At 42.8% G+C, this 22,014-nt stretch overlaps 1 protein-coding gene across 1 annotated transcript; it reads right to left on the bottom strand.

The window, feature by feature from the left end:
• Positions 1-17,909: 17,909 nt before the first annotated feature.
• On the bottom strand, positions 17,910-18,551 carry LOC120050432 (E3 ubiquitin-protein ligase RNF152-like). Its single transcript, XM_038997021.1, has one exon. The coding sequence runs from the start codon at positions 18,549-18,551 to the stop codon at positions 17,910-17,912; it is 642 nt and encodes a 213-aa protein (XP_038852949.1).
• Between the last annotated feature and the right edge of the window lie 3,463 nt (positions 18,552-22,014).

Raw genomic sequence — 22,014 nt, 5'->3', positions numbered from 1 at the left:
TTTTTTGCATCTCTCGCTCTCTCTCTCTGAGGGAAAGAGATGTTTTAATGGAACAAAGGTCGGTAGTTAATTACCTTCCTGACAGAATATCAATAAATATTTGATGTGAAAAGAACAGAAAAGGAAGGGAGGTGAGGGGAAACATACTAAACAGATGGGCCTACATTTACATTTATTGATTATATTCAAAAGGAAAGGGGGTTGGTTGAAATATAAACCAACCCAATAATAGCTTAATTGGAGAAGCTTAAGCTGCCTATCAATCGTTGTTTTTGTGACTAGTGGACAGCTAGTGAAAAATGTGCTCTTGCAACAGTTGCATAGTGTGGATCTCAGCCTATGGAATACAATTTTGGGGGAGTTTCTACCTAAACTCTGTGGTACTGTGCTCCATAGTGTCCAAAATTGTAACGGCTGATTTCCTCCTCCTCGTCTGAAGAGGACGTGTAGCAGGGATCGGACCAAGACGCAGTGGTAAGTGTCCATGTTTTAATATGATAAACTGAACACGACAGAAAATACAAAATAACAAAGTAAATCTAACCGAAAACAGTCCCGTGTGGCACAAACACTGACACAGGAAACAAACACCCACAAACCAACAGTGAAAACAGGCAACCTAAATATGGTTCTCAATCAGAGACAATGCAAAACACCTGTCTCTGATTGAGAACCATATCAGGCCAATTGACAAACCTAAACATAGAAACACATAACAGACTGCCCACCCCAACTCACGCCCTGACCATACTAACTAAAGACAAAACAAAGGAAAATAAAGGTCAGAACGTGAAAGTACCCCCCCCCCCCCCCCAAAGATGCGGACTCCGGCCGCAAAACCTAAACCTATAGGGGAGGGTCTGGGTGGGCGTCTGTCCGCGGTGTCAGCTCTGGCGCGGGACGCGGACCCCACTTCATCATAGTTTTTGTCCGCCTCCTTAACCGCCCCCGTGGCCTCTTACGAGCGGCGATCCTCGCCGCCGACCTTGGCCTGGTAACCCCAATAAATGGGCTCATAGGACTGAGGGGCAGCTCCTGGCTGACTGACGGCTCCTGGCAGACGGGAGACTCTGGCGGCTCCTGGCAGACGGGAGACTCTGGCGGCTCCTGGCAGACGGGAGACTCTGGCGGCTCCTGGCAGACGGGAGACTCTGGCGGCTCCTGGCAGACGGGAGACTCTGGCGGCTCCTGGCAGACGGGAGACTCTGGCGGCTCCTGGCAGACGGGAGACTCTGGCGGCTCAGGACAGACGGGAGACTCTGGCGGCTCAGGACAGACGGGAGACTCTGGCGGCTCAGGACAGACGGGAGACTCTGGCGGCTCAGGACAGACGGGAGACTCTGGCGGCTCAGGACAGACGGGAGACTCTGGCGGCTCAGGACAGACGGGAGACTCTGGCTGCGCTGGAGAAGAGGAAGGCTCTGGCAGCGCTGGACAGGCGGGAGCAACTGTAGAGCGAAAACGGAGAGACAGCCTGGTGCGGGGGGCTGCCACCGGAGGACTGGTACGTGGAGGTGGCACCGGATATACCGGACCGTGAGTACAGGAGCTCTTGAGCACCGAGCCTGCCCAACCTTACCTGGTTGAATGCTCCCCATAGCCCGGCCAGTGCGGCGAGGTGGAATAGCCCGCACTGGGCTGTGCTGGCGAACCGGGGACACCATGCGTAAGGCTGGTGCCATGTACGCCGGCCCGAGGAAACACACTGGAGACCAGATGCGTTGAGCCGGCTTCATGGCACCTGGCTCGATGCCCAACCTAACCCGGCCGATACGAGGAGCTGGAATGTATCACACCAGGCTAAACACGCGTACTGGGGACACCGTGCGCTCCAACGCATAACACGGTGCCTGACCAGTACAACGCCCTTTCTCTCCACGGTAAGCACGGGGAGTTGGCTCAGGTCTCCTACCTGGCTTAGCCACACTCCCCGTGTGCCCCCCTCCAATACATTTTTGGGGCTGACTCTCGGGCTTCCAACCGCGTCGCCGTGCTGCCTCCTCATACCAGCGCCTCTCTGCCTTCACTGCCTCCAACTCTGCCCTGGGACGGCGTATTTCCCCTGGTTGAGTCCAGGGTCCTTTGCCGTCCAGAATCTCCTCCCAAGTCCATGAATCCTGTGTCTTCTGCCGCTCCTGCTGCTGTCCTTTACCACTCTGCTTGGTCCTTGGTTGGTGGGTGTTTCTGTAACGGCTGATTTCCTCCTCCTCATCTGAAGAGGTGTAGCAGGGATCGGACCAAGACGCAGAGTGGTAAGTGTCCATGTTTTAATATGATAAACTGAACACGAAAGAAAATACAAAATAACAAAGTAAATCTAACCGAAAACAGTCCCGTGTGGCACAAACACTGACACAGGAAACAAACACCCACAAACCAACAGTGAAAACAGGCAACCTATATATGGTTCCCAATCAGAGACAATGCAAAACACCTGTCTCTGATTGAGAACCATATCAGCCCAAGTGACAAACCTAAACATAGAAACACATAACATAGACTGCCCACCCCAACTCACGCCCTGACCATACTAACTAAAGACAAAACAAAGGAACATAAAGGTCAGAACGTGACAAAAATGTGTTTAATTTAAGAAGATCCAATGTGGGTTTATTATTGCTCAATATAATTTGTGCCGATAAAAAACTGCTCTGTCTATTAATCTGAGAGTGGTTACATTTCTCCAGGCCCATCCCTCATGTTTTTACCAAAACCGCTTTGTTATTGTTTCATCTGTGGATTTGCCCTTCAAACAGCTGCAAATAATCTAGATATCAAAGTGTCTCCAATAAAAACAGAAACAATATGCCTATAGCAAATGCAAATACAACCTTTTGGTAGTGCTCAAAGCATGCCATTCCATGAGAGCAGCATTTTATTTTCAACTCGAAGTAATGAGACCCCCATGACAGCAAAATCATAAACAAGAGAGTAGGCCAATAAGTCCTCCGTTTTTGGGTTATGCTCAGGTAAAACAATTTGACTAACCTCTACTTCCATATTTCCAAGTCCTATTCTTGAAGATCAAGGGGTATTAAATGAATTGGAATGACTGGAAATCTGACAGACTGTTTTCTTTCTGTAAATACATAACCTAATCATATTATTATCTGTAGTAGAAAGTAGTGCTGAGGGATTAGCGCTTGTTGAGGTCAGTTCAGTTTTGAGTCGATTATTAAATAATAATCACGGTTTTCAATTTCGGTTTTGATTATTTATTTTTATACATTAAAAAATGCACTGTGCATTTGTCACGTTCTGACCTTAGTTCCTTTTTTTATGTCTTTATTTTAGTTGGTCAGGGCGTGAGTTGGGGTGGGCATTCTATGTTGTTTTTCTATGTTTTGTTCTGTTGTTATATTTCTATGTGTTTGGCCTAGTATGGTTCTCAATCAGAGGCAGGTGTCAGTCGTTGTCTCTGATTGGGAGCCATATTTAGGTAGCCTGTTTTCTATTGTGTTTTGTGGGTGGTTGTTTCCTGTGTTAGTACCATACGGGACTGTGTCGGTTGTTTGTTTGTTTGTTTGTACTGTTGTTATTTTGTTCAGTTGATTTATTAAATATCTCATTATGGACACTTACCACGCTGCACATTGGTCCGATCCTTTCTACTCCTCCTCAGACGAAGAGGAAATCCGTTACAGCATTACATGGGTTGAATGCTGTAACAACACAGAATAAAATATGTATAAAAGTCCCATTATGGTAGTGACTGCCCATTACTGCTGATAACTTATTAACCATAATTTATTCACATTACTTTACATTAATCAAATATTTCATTTGCTATGTACTGTATATTAAATCATATTAGGTCTATTTCTTGACTTTCTTGTCATCGTCTTTTAGTAGGCATACTTTTATGACTGCTGAATACCAACTATCAATCACTTAGATCATGTATTTTCAGGTAGAGATACCTCACGAAGTATCTGCTCTTTATCCCTCTCGAGCATGCATTCCTTTATCTCTTCTCTTGGTCTCCTTGTCTGCCCCACACAGACCGGACTAGTAAGCTCGCAATGGATTTTGGTCATTGTAGTTAATTACCACATTTTCCTCACTGAACTATGTAGAATATTGGCTTGTTGGAAAGTACAACTCCCTACTACATCGTACAGTTTGGGCTCGATCTGATTTATCTCTAAAGAAACGATTTGGTTCTCTGGTCAATAGTTATTGAACCAAGCATGCCATGACAATGAAAATGTAACATTCTGAATTAGGGGAGGATGGAGAACAATTGACACACGTGAATTTTAGATGTTTTTTTAAAGATAGAAATCCGAATACAGAATACGCCATTTTCATTGTTATGGCATGCTTGTTTCGATAGCTATTAACAACAGAAAACTGAATATACAATATAAAACTAACTTTACCTAGGCCGAACGACCGGCTCTCTAAAAAAGTTAGGTTAAACATGCTTTCCTTTGGAAATTTTGAGCAGCTGAAGGACACACTGCACAGACAACCGGTAGATGACATTTTTACATTTTATTCAACATTCTGGTTTATATGTAAAATTTTCACGATTTTGCAGGAATTACTTTCAGGCTGTATACACCAACTGATTGTGTATTACAGTTGGATCAATTACAGCCTGATCAATCAGACTACATCCATGGCTAATTTAGCAAAGGGACAATTTTAGCTGGCTAGCTAGCCACCGGAAGACAACGACACAATGAGATGCAAATATTCTATTTTTTTTCTGTCAATGACTTGAAATGTCAAGTTTTAATGTCACGTGAAATGCCTTTCTTTCAATAATTTTTGCCTTTGTAATGATTGGTATGAAACCAAATCCAAATCCCTTGACACTTATTTTTGGTACAGCAGGACTATTCACAGTTGAGCTCATTCAGTTTAGCTCAATGCCAATTGGCTATTCATTTATAAAAACTATTTTCAAGAGAGGCCAAATGCTCGCTGGCTTCCCTTGCTATTGAATTAAATGCTATGGGCGGCAACAATGTCATACTTTTTTGGGCCAGACAGCATCAGATACATGGGCTAAACATACTGAGACATACTCTGTTTCGCTTGCTCGGATGCTTTCTCCAGTGAGATACATTTAGCCAATTGTGAATTGAAAGAAAATTATTGAACACAGAGAGGAAAAAGACAAATCATTTTATTTTGTTTATATTTTTTTATTGGTAAAATTTTCAGTGAAATCTGGCTTCCCTTGGCACCATGAATACACACCACAGCTTAAACGCCCAATTGACCTTTGTTTGGTTAGGTCCAGCCATTGTTCATAAGAGATCAAGCTGATGGATCAGGTAGTAGTGTTGACGATAGGGGTTTGTACCAAAAACTGTTTGTTATCTCACACTGTCACATGTAATGAAAGTTGCGTATTTATCCCTGTTCAAGCAAGAGTTCATATTATCTTGACCAGGTCGCAGTTGTAAATGAGACCTTGTTTTCAACTGGCCTAGCTGGTTAAATAAAGGTGAAATAAAATAAAAAATAAAAAACTATTTATGTGTTAGCAATAGTGCTTATTTACATTCATGCTTAGATTGAGTGATTCTTATGTTGGGTGTCTTATGTTAGGTGTTCATACAATTGTTCATAGAGAAACAACTAAATTGGATGTTCTGAGTCCATGTCAATACTTAAATGGAAGAATGGAATAAAACTAACAAATTTAGATTTTTGAGTGTAATTTCCTTTTAATTGCGCTTCTAGCCCTTTAATTGCCCATATAATGAGGAATGTGCCTTCTAATGAGCTGATCTAGGTATGGTTCTGTACTGCTGCTCATTTCATGGTAAAGTTTTCAATTAACAAATAAAAGATAGAAATTGTATACTTACTAATGATATACTTCTGCCAGGTAAGCCTACTTTGCAGTTAACATTTCATTGAGAAGGTTTTGGGGAAAGTACTGGCAACACACAAAGTGATAATCAAACGTGCGCACCACACAGACAGACAGAGGCAATATCGTTGGAAATAATTGGCAGATATTGTGGTAGGTTTGGCTTTTTAAGCCAATAGTCGTTAACCAGGTGTGGGATAATGTCAATGTTGCCTTGATTAAATAGTAGCTAGGAGCTTGCGGCGTCTGATACTTATGAGATTTGTTTATAACAGTTTGCAGAGGAAAATGTGAAAATTGCCATGTACTTTCAGAATTGTTTGGCAAGCTACTCGTAGGTGGGCTGCGAACAACTAGTAGCTCGCGATCGACCTGTTGGATACCCATACTGTTTTCTGTTCAGTTTGAGAAGGAGAGCGCGAAGATGAGGAGGACCGGAGGTCAACTCTGATAGCTTGCTACTAATATAATTGATTTTATTAAAAACAATACTTTTCTTGCCCATAATGTATTTTTCAGAGTTATTGACCTCACAATAACCCAGATTCTAGTAATTTACATTGTTGTGCTGAAACTTTAAGCAGCAGCTGCGGCACAATCAATCTGAAGTTGACAGCTCATGGTGGTATAAGTAATTTAAATCATTTTAATTTTAATGAGACTTTACTAATAACAAGAGGGCTTTGTGTTGGAGCCTGTTTCTTCCTATTTAAGAAATAAGAGATCGGCCTACCTGTTTGACAGACAGGCTGCTATATTCTTAGATGTGTCAGTCAATCTCTCCACCCACCATGCACTCTTGAAATATGCTACCTCTGTGCCAACGAAGGGCTGTTAAGTTAAAACCAAGACTCTTCATTTTTTTTTTAAGTATTATTTATTTAAATAGGCAAGTCAGTTAAGAACAAATTCTTATTTACAATGATGGTTTAACCCCAGCCAAATCCGTACGACGCTGGGCCAAATGTGCACCGCACTATAGGTCTCCCAATCACAGCCGGATGTGATACAGCCTGGATTCGAACCAGGCACTATAGATGGCACTGAGATGCTGTGCCTTAGACCGCTGCGCCACACTCGGGAACCTAATTGGGGGAGTATGGGAGGGTATGCCATAGGTCTCCCTTTTACTTAAGAAAATGGCAAAAAGCACCAGCCTACCCCTTGCTATTTTAAGATTTTGCAGAAAATAAAACGCATCCGATTATATAAAGTGGTTAGGGTTAGGGTTAGGGTCTATAAAAACGCTTTGGTCTTTGATGCTTTATGTAAGAAACAAGCTGAAAAATAATTTGTTTCTTTGACATTGAGGCTTACTTTGCTTGGGAAGGAATCTAATTCTGTCACTACCAAATAATGAAGCTATTCACTTTCTGTACAATAGAAGATGTTTAAATCCAGACAGCTTTTAAGGAAACACTCTCTTTGGGGTAATCCATGGAAAAAGAGTAGCCAGCTGTTGAAGCTTACATTTTTCAGTGTCGGTCGACCTACTCTGTCTGGGCTGATAGGATGCGACAATAGATTCATGCAGTCGTTTTATTATAATGGAGATCTTTCCACCCCTACTCTTGTCCACGGTGATTTGCGAACTCGCAACTTTCTGGCCCTCAGCCCTGTGTGTTGTCGATATTTCTACGTTGCAATGTAATGCTTCCAGGACGATGAACAGTTTCTAAAATTGCATATCTAAGGCTCTGGTCTGTCGAAGAATTGAGGGTAAACGGTAGACATGTTCTCTGCTATCCACTTTGTTTTCATTATTATTTTGGGTATAGGAGAGCGTCACTTGTTTTTTTTCCAAAGGTTCAGGGAGGGTTTAGGTAAAATATATTTTGCTGAAGGGAGGGCCATCCATTTTCATTTCAGAGAGGGACGACTTTCTCAATGTAACCCTTATTCTAAATAACGTTCACTCCCTTATTACATTTACTGATAATTACTATACTATTTCCAGTCACCATTATGTTTGTTTATTTTTTTATATCTCGTTTTGAGGTCTATTTACGTGGATCCTCAGGAGATTCTCAATTGTGCAAAAGCCTGTCCTGTCCTCGACTCCTCCATCCTCCTCTCCTCTGTGACCAGGAAACAGGTAAGTGTTTGTTGAGTGGTCGAGGAGTGTCAATTCGTTAATAGGCGAACAGAGAAGTGTACTCCACTCCTGGATAGCCTCCTCTCGCCGAAGACACTCATGAGTATCCTTTCACCGAGTATCCTTTTTTTTTTTAAATGTATCTGCCACCCCCCTTAGAATCAGCTGTTTCCTCTAAGGAGAAAATAATGCACATATTTAAAAACAATGTGCTACTTTTGCTTTTATCTACAAAATATCTTGCACAACTAGCTAAATTAGATATCACTTATATACTGTATTTTGTGATTCCTCCTCTGTAAACATCAACCCAGTTTAGATTCTCCCCTCCTGTAGGCTAGTTAGGCCTATGTCCTATGTAACCATTTCCGGTTTCAGGCTATTTACGACGTTTCGGACATTTTCTCTGGTCGAGAGGGCTGGACAGTATAGACAATGTTCTGCTGTTGCTGTATCTCTGTTTTTCTAGTGTTTTGGCATTCTGTCTTTGTAGCCGTTAAATCAAAATAATATATACATATGTCACATGCTCCGAATACAACTGGTGTAGACTTTACTGTGAAATGTTTGCTTACGAGCCCTGCCTAACGATGCAGAGTTTAAAAATAATAATACAAATTAAATAGTAACACAAGAGAAACAAAATGAAATACACAAGAATGGGGCTATGTACAGGAAGTGCCAGTACCAGATCAATATGCAAATACGAGGTATTTGAGGTAGATATGTACATGAAGGCAGGGTACAGTGACTAGGCATCAGGAAAGATAATAATATGAGTAAAATAAAGAACAGAGTAGCAAGACCAAATTATGTGTAAAAGTATGTGTGTGTGTGTGTGTGTGTGTGTGTGTATACAGTGCATTCGGAAAGTATTCATACCCCTTGACTTTTTCCACATTTTCGTACATTACAGCTTTATTCTAAAATTGTTTAAATTAATGTTTTTCCTGATCAAACAACACACAATACCCCATTACGATAAAGCAAAAACAGTTTTTTAGATATTTTTCCACATTTATGAAAATTTTAAAACGGAAATATCTTATTTACATAAGTATTCAGACCCTTTGCTATGAGACTCGAAATTTAGCTCAGGTGCGTCCTGTTTCCACTGATCATCCTTGAGATGTTTCTACAACTTGATGGAAGTCCACCTGTGGTAAATTCAATTGATTGGACACTATTTGGGAAGGCACACACCTCTCTATATAAGGTCCCACAGTTGACAGTGCATGTTAGAGCAAAAACCAAGGCATGAGGTGGAAGGAATTGTCCGTAGAGCTCCGATATATGATTGTGTTGAGGCACAGATCTGGGGAAGGGTACCAAAACATTTCTGCAACAATGAAGGTCCCCAAGAACACAGTGGCCTCCATCATTCTTAAATGGAAGAAGTTTTGAACCACCAGACTCTAACTAGAGCTGGCCTCCCGGCCAAACTGAGAAATCGGGGGAGAAGGGCCTTGGTCAGTGAGGTGAACAAGAACCCGATGGTCACTATGACAGAGCTCCAGAGTTCCTCTGAGGAGATGGGAAAACCTCCCAGAAGGACAACCATCTCTGCAGGACTCCACCAATCAGGCCTTTATGGTAGAGTGGCCAGATGGAAGCCACTCCTCAGTAAAAGGCACATGACAGCCCATGAGAAACAAGATTCTCTGCTCTGATGAAACCAAGATGGAACTCTTTGGCCTCAATACCAAGCGTCACGCCTGGAGGAAACATGGCACCATCCCTAAGGTGAAGCATGGTGGTGGCAGCATTATGCTGGGGAATGTTTTTCAGCGGCAAGGACTGGAAGACTAGTCAGGATCGAGGGAAAAATTACTCGAGGCTGAAACCACTGTCAAAGATGCTTCAACAAATTGCTGAGTAAAGGGTCTGAATACTTATGTAAATGGGATACTTCAGTTTATTATCAATACATTTTCAAAAATGTTTGCTTTGTCATTATGGGGTATTGTGTGTAGATTGATGAGGGGGAAAAAACAATAATACATTTTAGAATAAGGCTGTAAAGTAACAAAATGTGGAAAAAGTCAAGGGGTCTGAATACTTTCCAAATGCACTATATGTAGTATATGTAAATGTATTTTGGATTTGTGTGGGAATGTCAAATGTAGTGTGTGTGAGTGTGTGTGTATACACGGTATATAGTCTAGTGAGTCTGCGTATGGTCAGTGCAGATAGTATGGGTACCATTAGTTTACTATTTAGCAGTCTAGCTACTTAGCAGTCTTATGACTTGGGGGTTGAAGCTGTCTCGGAGCCTGTTGGTCCGAGAGCCGATGCTACGGTACCGTTTGCCGGATGGTAGCAGAGTGAACAGTCTATTCTATTCTGACACCACCTAATATAGAGGTCCTGAATGGCACGGAGCTCAGCCCCAGTGATGTACTGGGCTGTTCACTCCACCTTTTGTAGTGCTTTACCATACCAAGCAGTCCAGATGCTCTCGATAGTGCAGCTGTTGGGGCGGTATGTGAATTGGAGTGGGTCTAGGGTGTCTGGGATGATGGTGGTGATATGTGTCATGACCAGCCTTTCAAAGCATTTCATAATTACAGATGTGAGTGCTATAGGGCGATAGTTATTTAGGCAGGTTACCTTGTAGCTCTTGGGAACAGGGACAATGGTGGTGCGTTGAAACATGTTAGGATTACAGACTGGGATAAGGGGAGATTGAAAATGTCAGTTAAGACACTTGCCAACTGGTCTGTGCATGCTTTGAGAATGCACCCTGGTATTCCGTCTGATTGTTAGCCTTTTTAAACTTTTGCTCACATCGGCCACGGATAGTGAGATAACACAGTCATCTGAAAAAACAGCGGCTTTCACGCAAGGCACAGTGTTATATTCCTTGAAGTGAGTATAACAGGCATTTTGCTCATTTGAGGGTTACCCTTTGTAATCTGTTATCGTCTGCAAGCCCTGCAACATACGACGAGCATCGGAGCCAGTGTAATAGGATTGCACCTTCTCCTACATTGTCCTTTTACATGTTTGATGTCTCGTTGGAGGTAGTAGTGGGCTTTCTTGTATGCATCCATGTCCTTGTCCCGTTCCTTGTAAGCAGTAGCTTCTAGCCTTTAGCCCAGTGAGGATGTTGCCTGTTATCCATGGTTTTTGGTTTGGATAGGTTCTTATAGTCACTGTGGGGATGACATTGTCTATATACGTATTGATGAAGCCCATGATTGTTGTGGTAAGTTCCTCAATGCTATCGGATGAATCCCGGAACATATCCCAGTCTGTACTAGCAAAACAGTCTTGTAGCCTTACGTCTGCTTCATCTGACCGCTTCCGTATTGAGCGAATGACTGGTGCTTACTGTTTAAGCTTTTGTTTGTAAACAGGAAGCAGGAGAATGGTGTCATTGGTCAGATTTGCCGAAAGGAGTACAACGGAGGGCCTTGTATGCGTTTCTGTGGGTACGATAAAAGTGATCTAGAGTTTAAGCGCCCTTAGTGGCGCGGGAGACGTGATGGTAGAAATGAGGTAGGATGGTTTTAAGTCTCCCAGCGTTAAAGTCTCCGTCCACCAGAAACGCTGCCACTGGGTGAGCGGTATCTTGTTTGTTTATGGCTCCATACAGTTTGTTGAGTGCCAGAGTGGTGTTGGCTTGTGGAGGGATGTAGACAGCCGTGATAATTACGAATGAGAACTGTCTTTGAAGAAAAAAAGGGTCTGCAGCTTACCATGAGGTATTCTATATCAGGTGAGCAAAAGCTTGACATTTCCTTCCCACTTGAAGCTGCATACCAGTTGATATTTATAAAAAAACACACTCCTCCTGTAGACTTCCCCCGAATCCGGCGTCTGATCCTGCCGCTGCATGGAGAATCCACGGTGTACTACGTGTATAGCGTCATCTTCCAGCCACATTTCCGTAAGACATATAATATTTCAGCTTTTCAAGTCTCACTAATAGCAGACTCTCAAACTAAGCTCTTCCATCTTGTTCTCGAGTGACTGAACATTTGCCAATAGAACAGAGGGGAGCCCCATTTCTCTTCGCCTCAATTTCACCAGGATTCCACCTCGTCTCCTGCGTCTATGCCTGCAGCGTTTCGGTAGCCTATTGAACAAACTAATAAGGTCCGGTATGAACAGTGGAACAGCTGAGTCGGAAATGAAGTCATATTTAAAGTCGAAATTGAGGTTAGCTGTAGCTGTCGCTCTGATGTCCAGAGTGCTTGGCGGTCATATGTGATAATAATATTAACTTTCTGTACAAAAAAAGTAAAGATAAACATGATAAATGTCACTAAATAGCTAAGTTGGGTTGGAACTTGTAACATGTCACCCTTCTCCGTCGGCTTCACCTTTTTGTTAGGCTGCTCTTTTTGTGGACTAGTCTTTCGTATTCGCTAGTCATTTTTGTTAGGTTGCTACAGTAAGTATCCTAGTCTTTGTAGCCTATTGCCCTGTCTGCTTGTCTATACAAAAATGTTTTAACCTTTATTTAACTAGGCAAGTCAGTTAAGAACACATTCGTATCTACAATGACGGCCTACCAAAAGGCAAAAGGCCTCATGCTGGGATTAAAAATAAAAATAAATAAAAATAAAAATATAGGTCAAAACACACATCACGACAAGAGAGACAACACAACAATACATAGAGACCCAAGACGACAACATAGCATGGCAGCAACACATGACAACACAGTATGGTAGCAACACAACATGACAACAACATGGTAGCAACACAACATGGCAGCAGCACAACATGGTAGCAGCACAAACCATGGTACAAACATTATTGGGCACAGACAAAAGCACAAAGGGCAAGAAGGTAGAGACAACAATATATCACGCAAAGCAGCCACAACTGTCCGTAAGAGTGTCCATGATTGAGACTTTGAATGAATAGATTGAGATAAAACTGTCCAGTTTGAGTGTTTGTTGCAGCTCTTTCCAGTTGCTAGCTGCAGCGAACTGAAAAGATGAGCGACCCATGGATGTGTGTGCTTTGGGGACCTTTAACAGAATGTGACTGGCAGAACGGGTGTTGTATGTGGAGAATGAAGGCTGCAGTAGATATCTCAGATAGGAGGGAGTGAGGCCTAAGAGGGCTTTATGAATGAGCATCAACCAGTGGGTCTTGCGTCGGGTATACAGAGATCACTAGTTTACAGAAGAATATAGAGTGCAGTGATGTGTCCTATAAGGAACATCGGTGGCAAATTTGATGGCCAAATGGTAAAGAACATCTAGCCGCTCGAGAGCACCCTTACCTGCCGATCTATAAATTATGTCTCCATAATCTAGCATGGGTAGGATGGTCATCTGAATCAGTGTTAGTTTGGCAGCTGGGGTGAAAGAGGAGCAATTACGATAGAGGAAACCAAGTCTAGATTTAACTTCAGCCTGCAGCTTTGATATGTGCTGAGAGAAGCACAGTGTACCGTCTAGCCATACTCCCAAGTACTTGTATGAGGTGACTACCTCAAGCTCTAAACCCTCAGAGGTAGTAATCACATCTGTGGGGAGAGGGGCATTCTTCTTATCAAACCGCATGACCTTTGTTTTGGAGGTATTCAGAACAAGGTTAAGGGCAGAGAAAGCTTGTTAAACACTAAGAAAGCTTTGTTGTAGAGCATTTAACACAAAATGGGGCCAGCTGAGTATAAGACTGTTTAATCTGCATATAAGTGGATGAGAGAGCTTCCTACTGCCTGAGCTATGTTGTTGATGTAAGTTGAGAAGAGCGTGGGGCCTAGGATCGAGCCTTGGGGTACACCCTTGGTGACAGGCAGTGGCTGAGACAGCAGATGTTCTGACATTATATACTGCACTCTTTGAGAGAGGTAGTTAGCAAACTTGACCTTCAACTATTTATTTTGCCTTGAATACCTAGACAGAAAATGTATACATGTCTTCACTATCAAGTTTGGACTGTGGGCTTACAAGCACTGTAAGTAAAACCATAATATTCCTTCACGCTTCTCTGTCTGCTGTTCAACTCTGTGCCCCCAACTAACTCGGCTGCTGGGTCTGTTATTCTTTAGAGTATTAATTGATTAAAAATAACAAATAGTTGTTGAAAAAAATAAATACGAGAAAAGAGTGCTGGTTAATTTCATATGGTTTATTTAATAGGTCACTGAAACAGCTGTGTTTTTCTGTCAACCCTGACACAAACAGAAACTACTATAGGAAATGTACATCACTGACTGACAAACACACAAGCAGACTGACAACCCTAGGTCTCCTTCCCTCTCTCATAATCATACAGTACAGGTGTTCTAGGGATAGAAATGTGAGAAAATGTATCCATCGTTTGTGTCCTAATTGGCTCCCACTTCCCTATATAGTGCACTACTTTTGACCAAGGTTCATAGGGCTCTGGTCAAAGTAGTGCACTATAATAAGGAATAGGGTGCCATTTGGGACACACATCCTACTCAGGGACGCAGTGCAAAAATCCCCATTCTAATGCTTCATAGCTTCATCAAACGTTGTGCAAAGACACCTTTTATAACTATATTATTTGACATTCCTCTTTACCTTCATTTGCATATGAGACCACAACCTCTACTAACTCCATCCAAGCAACATCACATCATGCATTGCATCTTTTAACAATGGATCTATTGGCAGTACAACAGGGATTTCCAACACATTGAGTCCATTGGTTCAAGTCATTTGACTGGCTGTAAGTATTATTACATCAACCAACACTGATCTAAAGCAGTGGTGGCTGGTGCCACTTTAAACCCGACGAGAGGCCCATTGTAATGGCTGGAATGGAATACATGGAAAGGTAACTTTCCATTCCAATCTATGAGCCATCCTCCCCTCAACAGCCACCGCTGACCTAAAGAAATCCTTTGGCCGTTAGACCTTCAGATAAGGGGCTAGCTATGATGGAGACAGACACCCATAGGACTCTGGTCAAAAGTACAGCACTGTATAGGGAATCGGTCGTTTTTTGGGAACCAAACCAAAGCCTGGCTGGGTGTGAGGCCTTGAGTTGCGTCCATATTAACTACCCACTGGGCACACATGTTAGTTCAACATCTAATTTTGATTTACATTTGGTAAATTCAACAACAAAATGTCACCAGGTCATTGGATTTAGGTTAAAAGTTGGATGAAAAAAATCTAAAATGTCTTTACGCTGATGACTTTTTTTCCAAATCAAATCAGTTTTCCACGTTGATTCAAACAACATCGATTCAACTACTTTATGCCCAGTGGGTACTGTTTATGCTGTTTTCTGCGGTATCTACCTGCAGACAATGTAACTGAACTAGTCTGGTTTATTGTCACCATACATTTACAGCATTTTCAATACATCTTCAGTGTTTGTCTAATATAACAATACTCAGGGTTACTTATGTATCATTAGATCAATTAATCAATAGCTGACAATCAATTGCTCCTTTGCTGACTCATATGCACCACCTCAAAATGTCTGTTACAAGTGAAAAAGTGAATAAGTGAAAAAAAAAAGTTGTCAGCTATTGAGCCACCATGATGGAACCTCTGCATGATCTCTATTTCTGCATCCCAAACTGCACCCTATTCCCTATTATAGTGCACTTTGGGGCCCTGGCAAAAAGTAGTGCAATTTAAAGGGAATATGGTGCCATTTGGCACATACACTTTCTCTATCCCTCCCCTCTAAACATCAAACAGAACTCCTGGACTGCTACTATGTTTGGCACTAATGTAACTCCATATTGGACTCCTTAAAAAGCCAGTCAGTAAGTGAGATGGCACAATCTCAGTTTATTAGCTAGCCTAAAAACCCAGTGCAATTATCCCTAGGTAAGAGCTAAACAGCCAATCCCCACAACCACTGAAGTCTCTAATTTCTACAACCTCCTCCCCTTTCTCTGGCTGTGATTGGTTCCAACCAGGATTTCTGGAAAAGCGGGAAATGTTGGGAAAGTTACTGGAATTTTGGAAACCTAACAAAGTGCCTAAATAACCCACTGTCTTTAGCACTGATCCTAGACCAGTCCAACCACATATTTACCAAACACTGTCCACCAAGGGTTCTAACCTGCTGCAATAAGAGTTGATTCTAGACCAGGCTACTATTACAGACAGACATAAGTAAACATGTAGAACACAAATAGAAAGAAGGACAATTAGGATAAATACAATCATTCTGTACATGGCTGCTATACAAAATCATTCACCCTGTTTGTTTGTTGGTGTTTACACTCAATTGCTTTAATACAGTAGAAACTGGATCACAATAATTTTGGCAACAACAACAAAGACATGGGATGTGTCCCACATTGCACCCTATTCCCAATATAGTGCACTACTTTGACCAGGGCACTACCGGCCCCGGTTGAAAGTAGTGCACTATACAGGGAATGGTATGCCATTTGAAACACATAGAGAAGAAGAGAAACACCGGCATAGAAGAGAAAGTATTTAAAACGGTTCAGAAATCAATGCAATTAGCATTAAGACTGGGACTCCCCACCCGCCCACTCCTAACCCCTCCCAGCACCCACACTCCACCTCACTGTGAACCAACACCCCCCATACAAACATCAACTATAATATTAACCTAAAGGGAGATTGATAGTAGAGATAGAGTGTGTGGGCGTCATAGGATGCTTCCTAAATGGCACCCCGTTCCCTATATAGTGCACTACTTTTGACCTGTCAAAAGTAGTGCACTATATAGGGAACAGGGTGCCATTTGGGACTAAGTGAGAGAGTTCAATATTAAAAGCAATGACCATCTGTTCTCAGTGAAGGGCATTGGGGTTAGGCAAATAATTGTAAGACTCAACAGTAACTTAATCATTATTACTTTAGGCTGGCTGGCTACTGAATACATGTAGTGTGTGCTTTCTGTCAAATATAGGCTGGTTTATATGTATATAGCACAACACACAATCACATATTTCCCTGTTTTTGTGTTTAACACATTATTGATCAAAATACCAACACATACATACATACAGTACGGCATTACAAATTGGAGCAACAGTAAGTAAACACTGTTTTCAGAACATTAGAGTGATTCTGAGAAAATAAGAAACACAGGCTTGCTTCCCAAATGGCACCCTATTCCCAATATCAAATAAAAAACACAGATTTGCAGATGTTATCTAAGGTGCAGCGAAATACTTGTTTATCAAGTGCACTACGTTTGACCAGAGCCCTATAGGCCCTGGTCAAAATAGAGCACTATATGAGGAATAGGGTGCCATTTTGGACACAACCCACAGTGAACCACCACCACCAGTATTGATTGTTCAGTCCCTTTATGAACAACACTTGGCCAAAGGTGGTTTGGTGGACTGTACATAGTTAATGTATACACTGCTAAATCGCAGCAAAGACAAAAGCAGCCTAGAAGCAGATCTGGGTTTCAATTACTTGAAAAATCAATGTAAAATAAATCTGTGCCTGTTTATACTTTCCTTGCTTAATAAACCAATAGAAAAGTCCCAAAACGCCAAACCCTGCCCACCTGTCACTCCAGACAGACTCAAGCAATCCCTTAAAGTTTTTGAAAAGATTTTTAAAGTATTTGATCCCAGGTCTGCCAAAAAGTCCTAACACGGTATATTGCAGCTCCAGCTGGAGATATGTACTCAGTACTGACATTTAGCTAAACAACATGATCACTGACTGAAGTAACTCTACTGACCACAGAAAGAAACAGACCAGGACATATCAGCCATGGTGAATTACCATAGGCCCCAGGTCCATAGGTCCACAGGGTACCCCAAATCAGAGGGAGAGAGTATTTGCATTTGTATCCAGAATAACTCCAAGTCAACAATTGGAGGCAAGTTTCTTTCCCTAGTTTGTTTGTGGTTGTCCTTTCTTTCTCTCTCCCTGTCACTCTCTGTGTGTCTGTCGGCAGTTACCTTGGCCAACCCTGATATGTGTAAAATCGCTTATTCTCGTCATAGTCCTGGCTGAGGAGGGGTGGAGCCACAGTAGGGGGTGGGAGGGGCATGTTAATTGACATGCCTTCTGGCCCCTCCCTTCAGCCGCAGGAGATGACAGTAAAGCGTTTAGAGATACAGGACATGTTGTGGAGCACGATTCCCAGGAGAAAGAGCAGGACGCAGGCTACCAGGATCACTGTACACACCCCGGACCACGTGGAGCCCTTCCCCCCTCCACCACCACCTCCCCCGACTCCCCTTCTCTCTGTCTCCTCCAGGCCTTCGAGACTCATCCCCAGACCCAAGGGCTGCAACTCAGGCATAGCCACCACCGCCACATCCACCTTCTGCTGCCCACTGCCACCTGGCAAGAACCGGCAGCCCAGTTCGCCGGGTAACAGTGCCCTTTCCTTGGCGACGGGCAGGGGCAGCATGTAGCAGCCGTTGCTAGACAGGCGGATATAGACCGGCGTGTGCTCGGAGGCGTGCGGAATGGCGATAACGGTGATGATGTCGGGGTCGTCGGGGAGCTGGGAGACGGAAAAGCCGGCGGGGAGTTTGGTGACGCCGCGGCACCAGGGGCATCGGATCTCTTTCTGGCTGGACCTCATCTGGGTCAGGCACACGGAGCAGCACGTGTGTCTGCAGTCCAGCAGCTTGGGCCTCCGCCGCGGGCTGTAGTAGTTAAAACAGATCTGACACTCCAAGATGGAGTCCTGCGAGAGAGACAGAGTCTCCATTTTGTTATGGATTGTTATTATGGGTCCTTGATAGCCTGGTCGAGCAGACTGACCGTTGCGCTCAAGTTTCGTTTCACTTACTATGAACAGAATAGGCTGGTTTCACAAGGCTAGTTTCAGAAGGAGGCGAGAACGAAAACTCTTATCCTCTTGCGTAAACAAATGAAAAGGTGCTGGGAACCCTTTGTTGTAAAAGGCTGGTGTTTTAGTGTACTGCAACACAAACCAGGATGACAAGAAGAACAGTCTCTTATTATTTGACTGTATTACCAGAAAGCCAAATGGTATCAAGATCCTCTACAAGGGGCTCTACAATCTTCCTCAGAGCAAAGCTGCGCTGTTTAAGTATGTAGCCTCTCCTGTGCTCTCCTCTCTGTGCTCTGCTCTGCGTCCCTCCGTGTGTGTCCTTCCACCCACCCGCCGTCTCAGTGTCGGTGTGATGTCACAGGACGATCAAGGTCACATGGTGGTTCATCTGTGAAACAAGAGAGAAGACAGCAGCATTAATGGACTGAAGAGGACCACGAGTCAGAGAGGGTTCAGATGTTAATCATCAGTTGTTAGAGCAGCTTACCGATCAATGTACCTGTACACAGCCAATCTGTAAATAGCACACCCAACTACCTCCTCCCCATATTGTTATTTATCTTCTTGCTCTTTTGCACCCCAGTATCTCTACTTGCACATCATCATCTGCACATCTATCACTCCAGTGTTAATGCTAAAATGTAATTATTTCGCCTCTATGGCCTATTTATTGCCTTACCTCCCTAATCTTCTACATTTGGTCAACTGTACATAGATTTTTCTATTGTGTTATTGACTGTACGTTTGTTTATGTGTGTTGTTTTTGTCGCACTGCTTTGCTTTATCTTGGCCAGGTCGCAGTTGTAAATGAGAACTTGTTCTCAACTGGCCTACCTTGTGAAATAAAAAAAATCAAAGCGTGTGTGTTTAGAAGTGGCATCACTTCTAACAGCAGGAGCATGTTGGCTTTGTTTGTGTCCCAAATAGCACCCTATTCCAAATATAGTGCACTGCTTTTGACCAGAGACTTGGGAAATGGGGAATAGGGTGCCATTTAGTAGGCAGCCTTTGTCTCCCTCATTTCCCCCTGGGCTGCGCGCCACACACACACACACACTCAAACAGACACACACACACACTGGGTGAATTGTGATCGGGACTCCCAATCACGGCTGGTTGTGATACAGACTTGATTCAAGCCAGCCTGGATTCAAACCAGGGTGATGTAGTGATGCAGTGCCTTGGGGCTCCGGGTGGCGCAGTGGTCAAAGTGATTCATTCCATGTCATTTCAGCAAGCCATGACACCTACCATCTCAGATTGTTCTGAAATCGTTCCTGTACTTAGAAACAGGTAAGATTGGCATTTCTGAAACATTATTTTGTTTAAATTTGAAATGATTTCAGGGAAATATAGCTAATTGATTGCACCCAAATTGCCCATTTTAATTTACAGGATTCAGATAATATTAAATAAATATAGTACCCAACATCCGATTTGGAACAAACTTCATCCTACCCATGAGTAAGGCATGAGGAATAAAAATATTTGTCAAAAGCAACCCACAGATCCCCCACGGCAATCCCACCTCAACAACCAGTATACAGTATCAGTTCTCTATGCTTGACAAGTATTATAAAGATGCAGTTTGGAGCATTGTTTCTTTATACTATGTAATGTATTCCCTGTGAATCTGATGTTTTTTTCCCACTGTTCAGAGAAATTAGTCATTGAAGTCATCTGCATTATTTACCATAAAGAAGTGTGGAAGTATCAGATTTTGATCACTAGATGCCGCTGTTGCTGCTATACCACCACTTTTTCATCCATTTTGTTTGGCTCTTAAGTGTTAATTAAACAGATCACAACATTTCTTTGCAACTTTGGATTGAAAACCAATAGGTTTTGCTCATGGTGAAAATAAATGGTGTGGTCATCCTCACAATTCAAGCCAGTCCTCCATGAAAGCAAATTAGTTTGTCCTTCTCTTAGCAGCCTGCTTTCATGGAGAACTTGAAATGTGAGGGTGAACTCCCAAAGGTGCAAAGGAAATGTTGTGATCTGTTTAATACCCCATTAGTTTGCACAGGCTCTGTGAAAGTTTGTTTTGGTTTTTCTTACTCACAAACTTCATCTTGCATAATCATATCAGCCATGTTAGTTAATCCATGTACATTTGCAGATGATTAGGTTCTGTCAAAAATATTGCTGTTAAAATGCTAATGAGGATCTCTTCCTACGCTTTATTTTCCTGTGAGTTGGGAGTGTGAAATGAGGTTTGGACTCAAAGTAAATTGAGATTTGTCTTTCCTCTTCCATCTCTAAGCCTTATAGGGACACTGTAGCTTGTACGGTATTGGCCACATGTCTTAGTAACTGAGGTAGTGTCTACACTTGACCCTTACATGCAACTTCTGCTATCAGAAAACAAATATTGCATTGAAAAGAAGGGTCTAGACGCACAAACGTCGCTTTGTGGTCTGATTGTGTTCAGATCTGGCTGACCACTTCATGAGATGGTCAGGACTTCTCCTCAGTCTGGACACAATCAGGCTACCGAAAGCACATACAGTGGGAGACTTCATCAGCACTCCTCCCACAAGTCTCCAGAAAACTTGTGGTTTGGGACCGAGAGGTACCTTTTCATTATAACGTTGGAGGAAATAAGTTCCTATCGTGTGAGGAATGAAAACCGACAGGATGGTAGCTGTCCAGGAACGAGATTGGAGAGCTCTACAGTCATGTCAACAGTATTGCCAAATTAGATCTTGTCAAGTTAAACCCCTCAGCTCTTACACCTGTTTGTTCCCACGTTGTAATGGACTTGCAGCCATTGTGAAGACGTCCATGTGGAAAAGACAAAAAAAAGTTGTCCCAAATGGCATCCCATTCCCTATAGGCCCTGTTCAAAAGTAGTGCACTAGTTAGGGAATAGGGTGCCATTTGGGATACAAAGGTGTCTGACTCGTTAGGTTGCTAAATCCATTGTTAACACAACCCATTTGGAGTGGTTAGCATCCCCCCCCCCCTCTCTTATCCTCTCTCCCTCAATCCCTTCCCAGGCAAAATGCATCTTTCTGAGTTGGTCCTGACGCGATACCCACTTCTCTCCTCACTATCCGCGTGACCTAGTTTCTCTAAATCATTCTGCGTTCTCTACCACCATGTCAAAGTCAAGTCAAATGCAGAAAAATCTGTAATTTAAAGTTGAAGGGGATGAGAGAGAGGGCGGAGAGACTGATGGAGAAGAAGAGGGAGAGAAGAGGCAGATGAAGAGAGAAAGATAAACAGAGCCCTGCCTTTGAGGGGTAAGACAACCAGGGGTATTAGTAAAAACCCTTCCTAAAATAAGGATTAGCTTTGATCTGGCAGAAATTCTTTGTGATTCAATATTCCCATACACCTACTCTTCCACTCTTCTCTCCTTCATCCAGTC

Source organism: Salvelinus namaycush, chromosome 7, assembly GCF_016432855.1.
Source record: "Salvelinus namaycush isolate Seneca chromosome 7, SaNama_1.0, whole genome shotgun sequence".
Taxonomy (NCBI): Eukaryota; Metazoa; Chordata; class Actinopteri; order Salmoniformes; family Salmonidae; genus Salvelinus; species Salvelinus namaycush.
The sequence above is the reverse complement of the archived record's forward strand: the minus strand, read 5'-3'. Positions and strand labels throughout refer to the sequence as shown.

Excerpts from the sequence above, each read along its gene's own strand:
- LOC120050432 (XM_038997021.1), bottom strand. The coding sequence starts at position 18,551 with ATGGAGACTCTGTCTCTCTCGCAGGACTCCATCTTGGAGTGTCAGATC.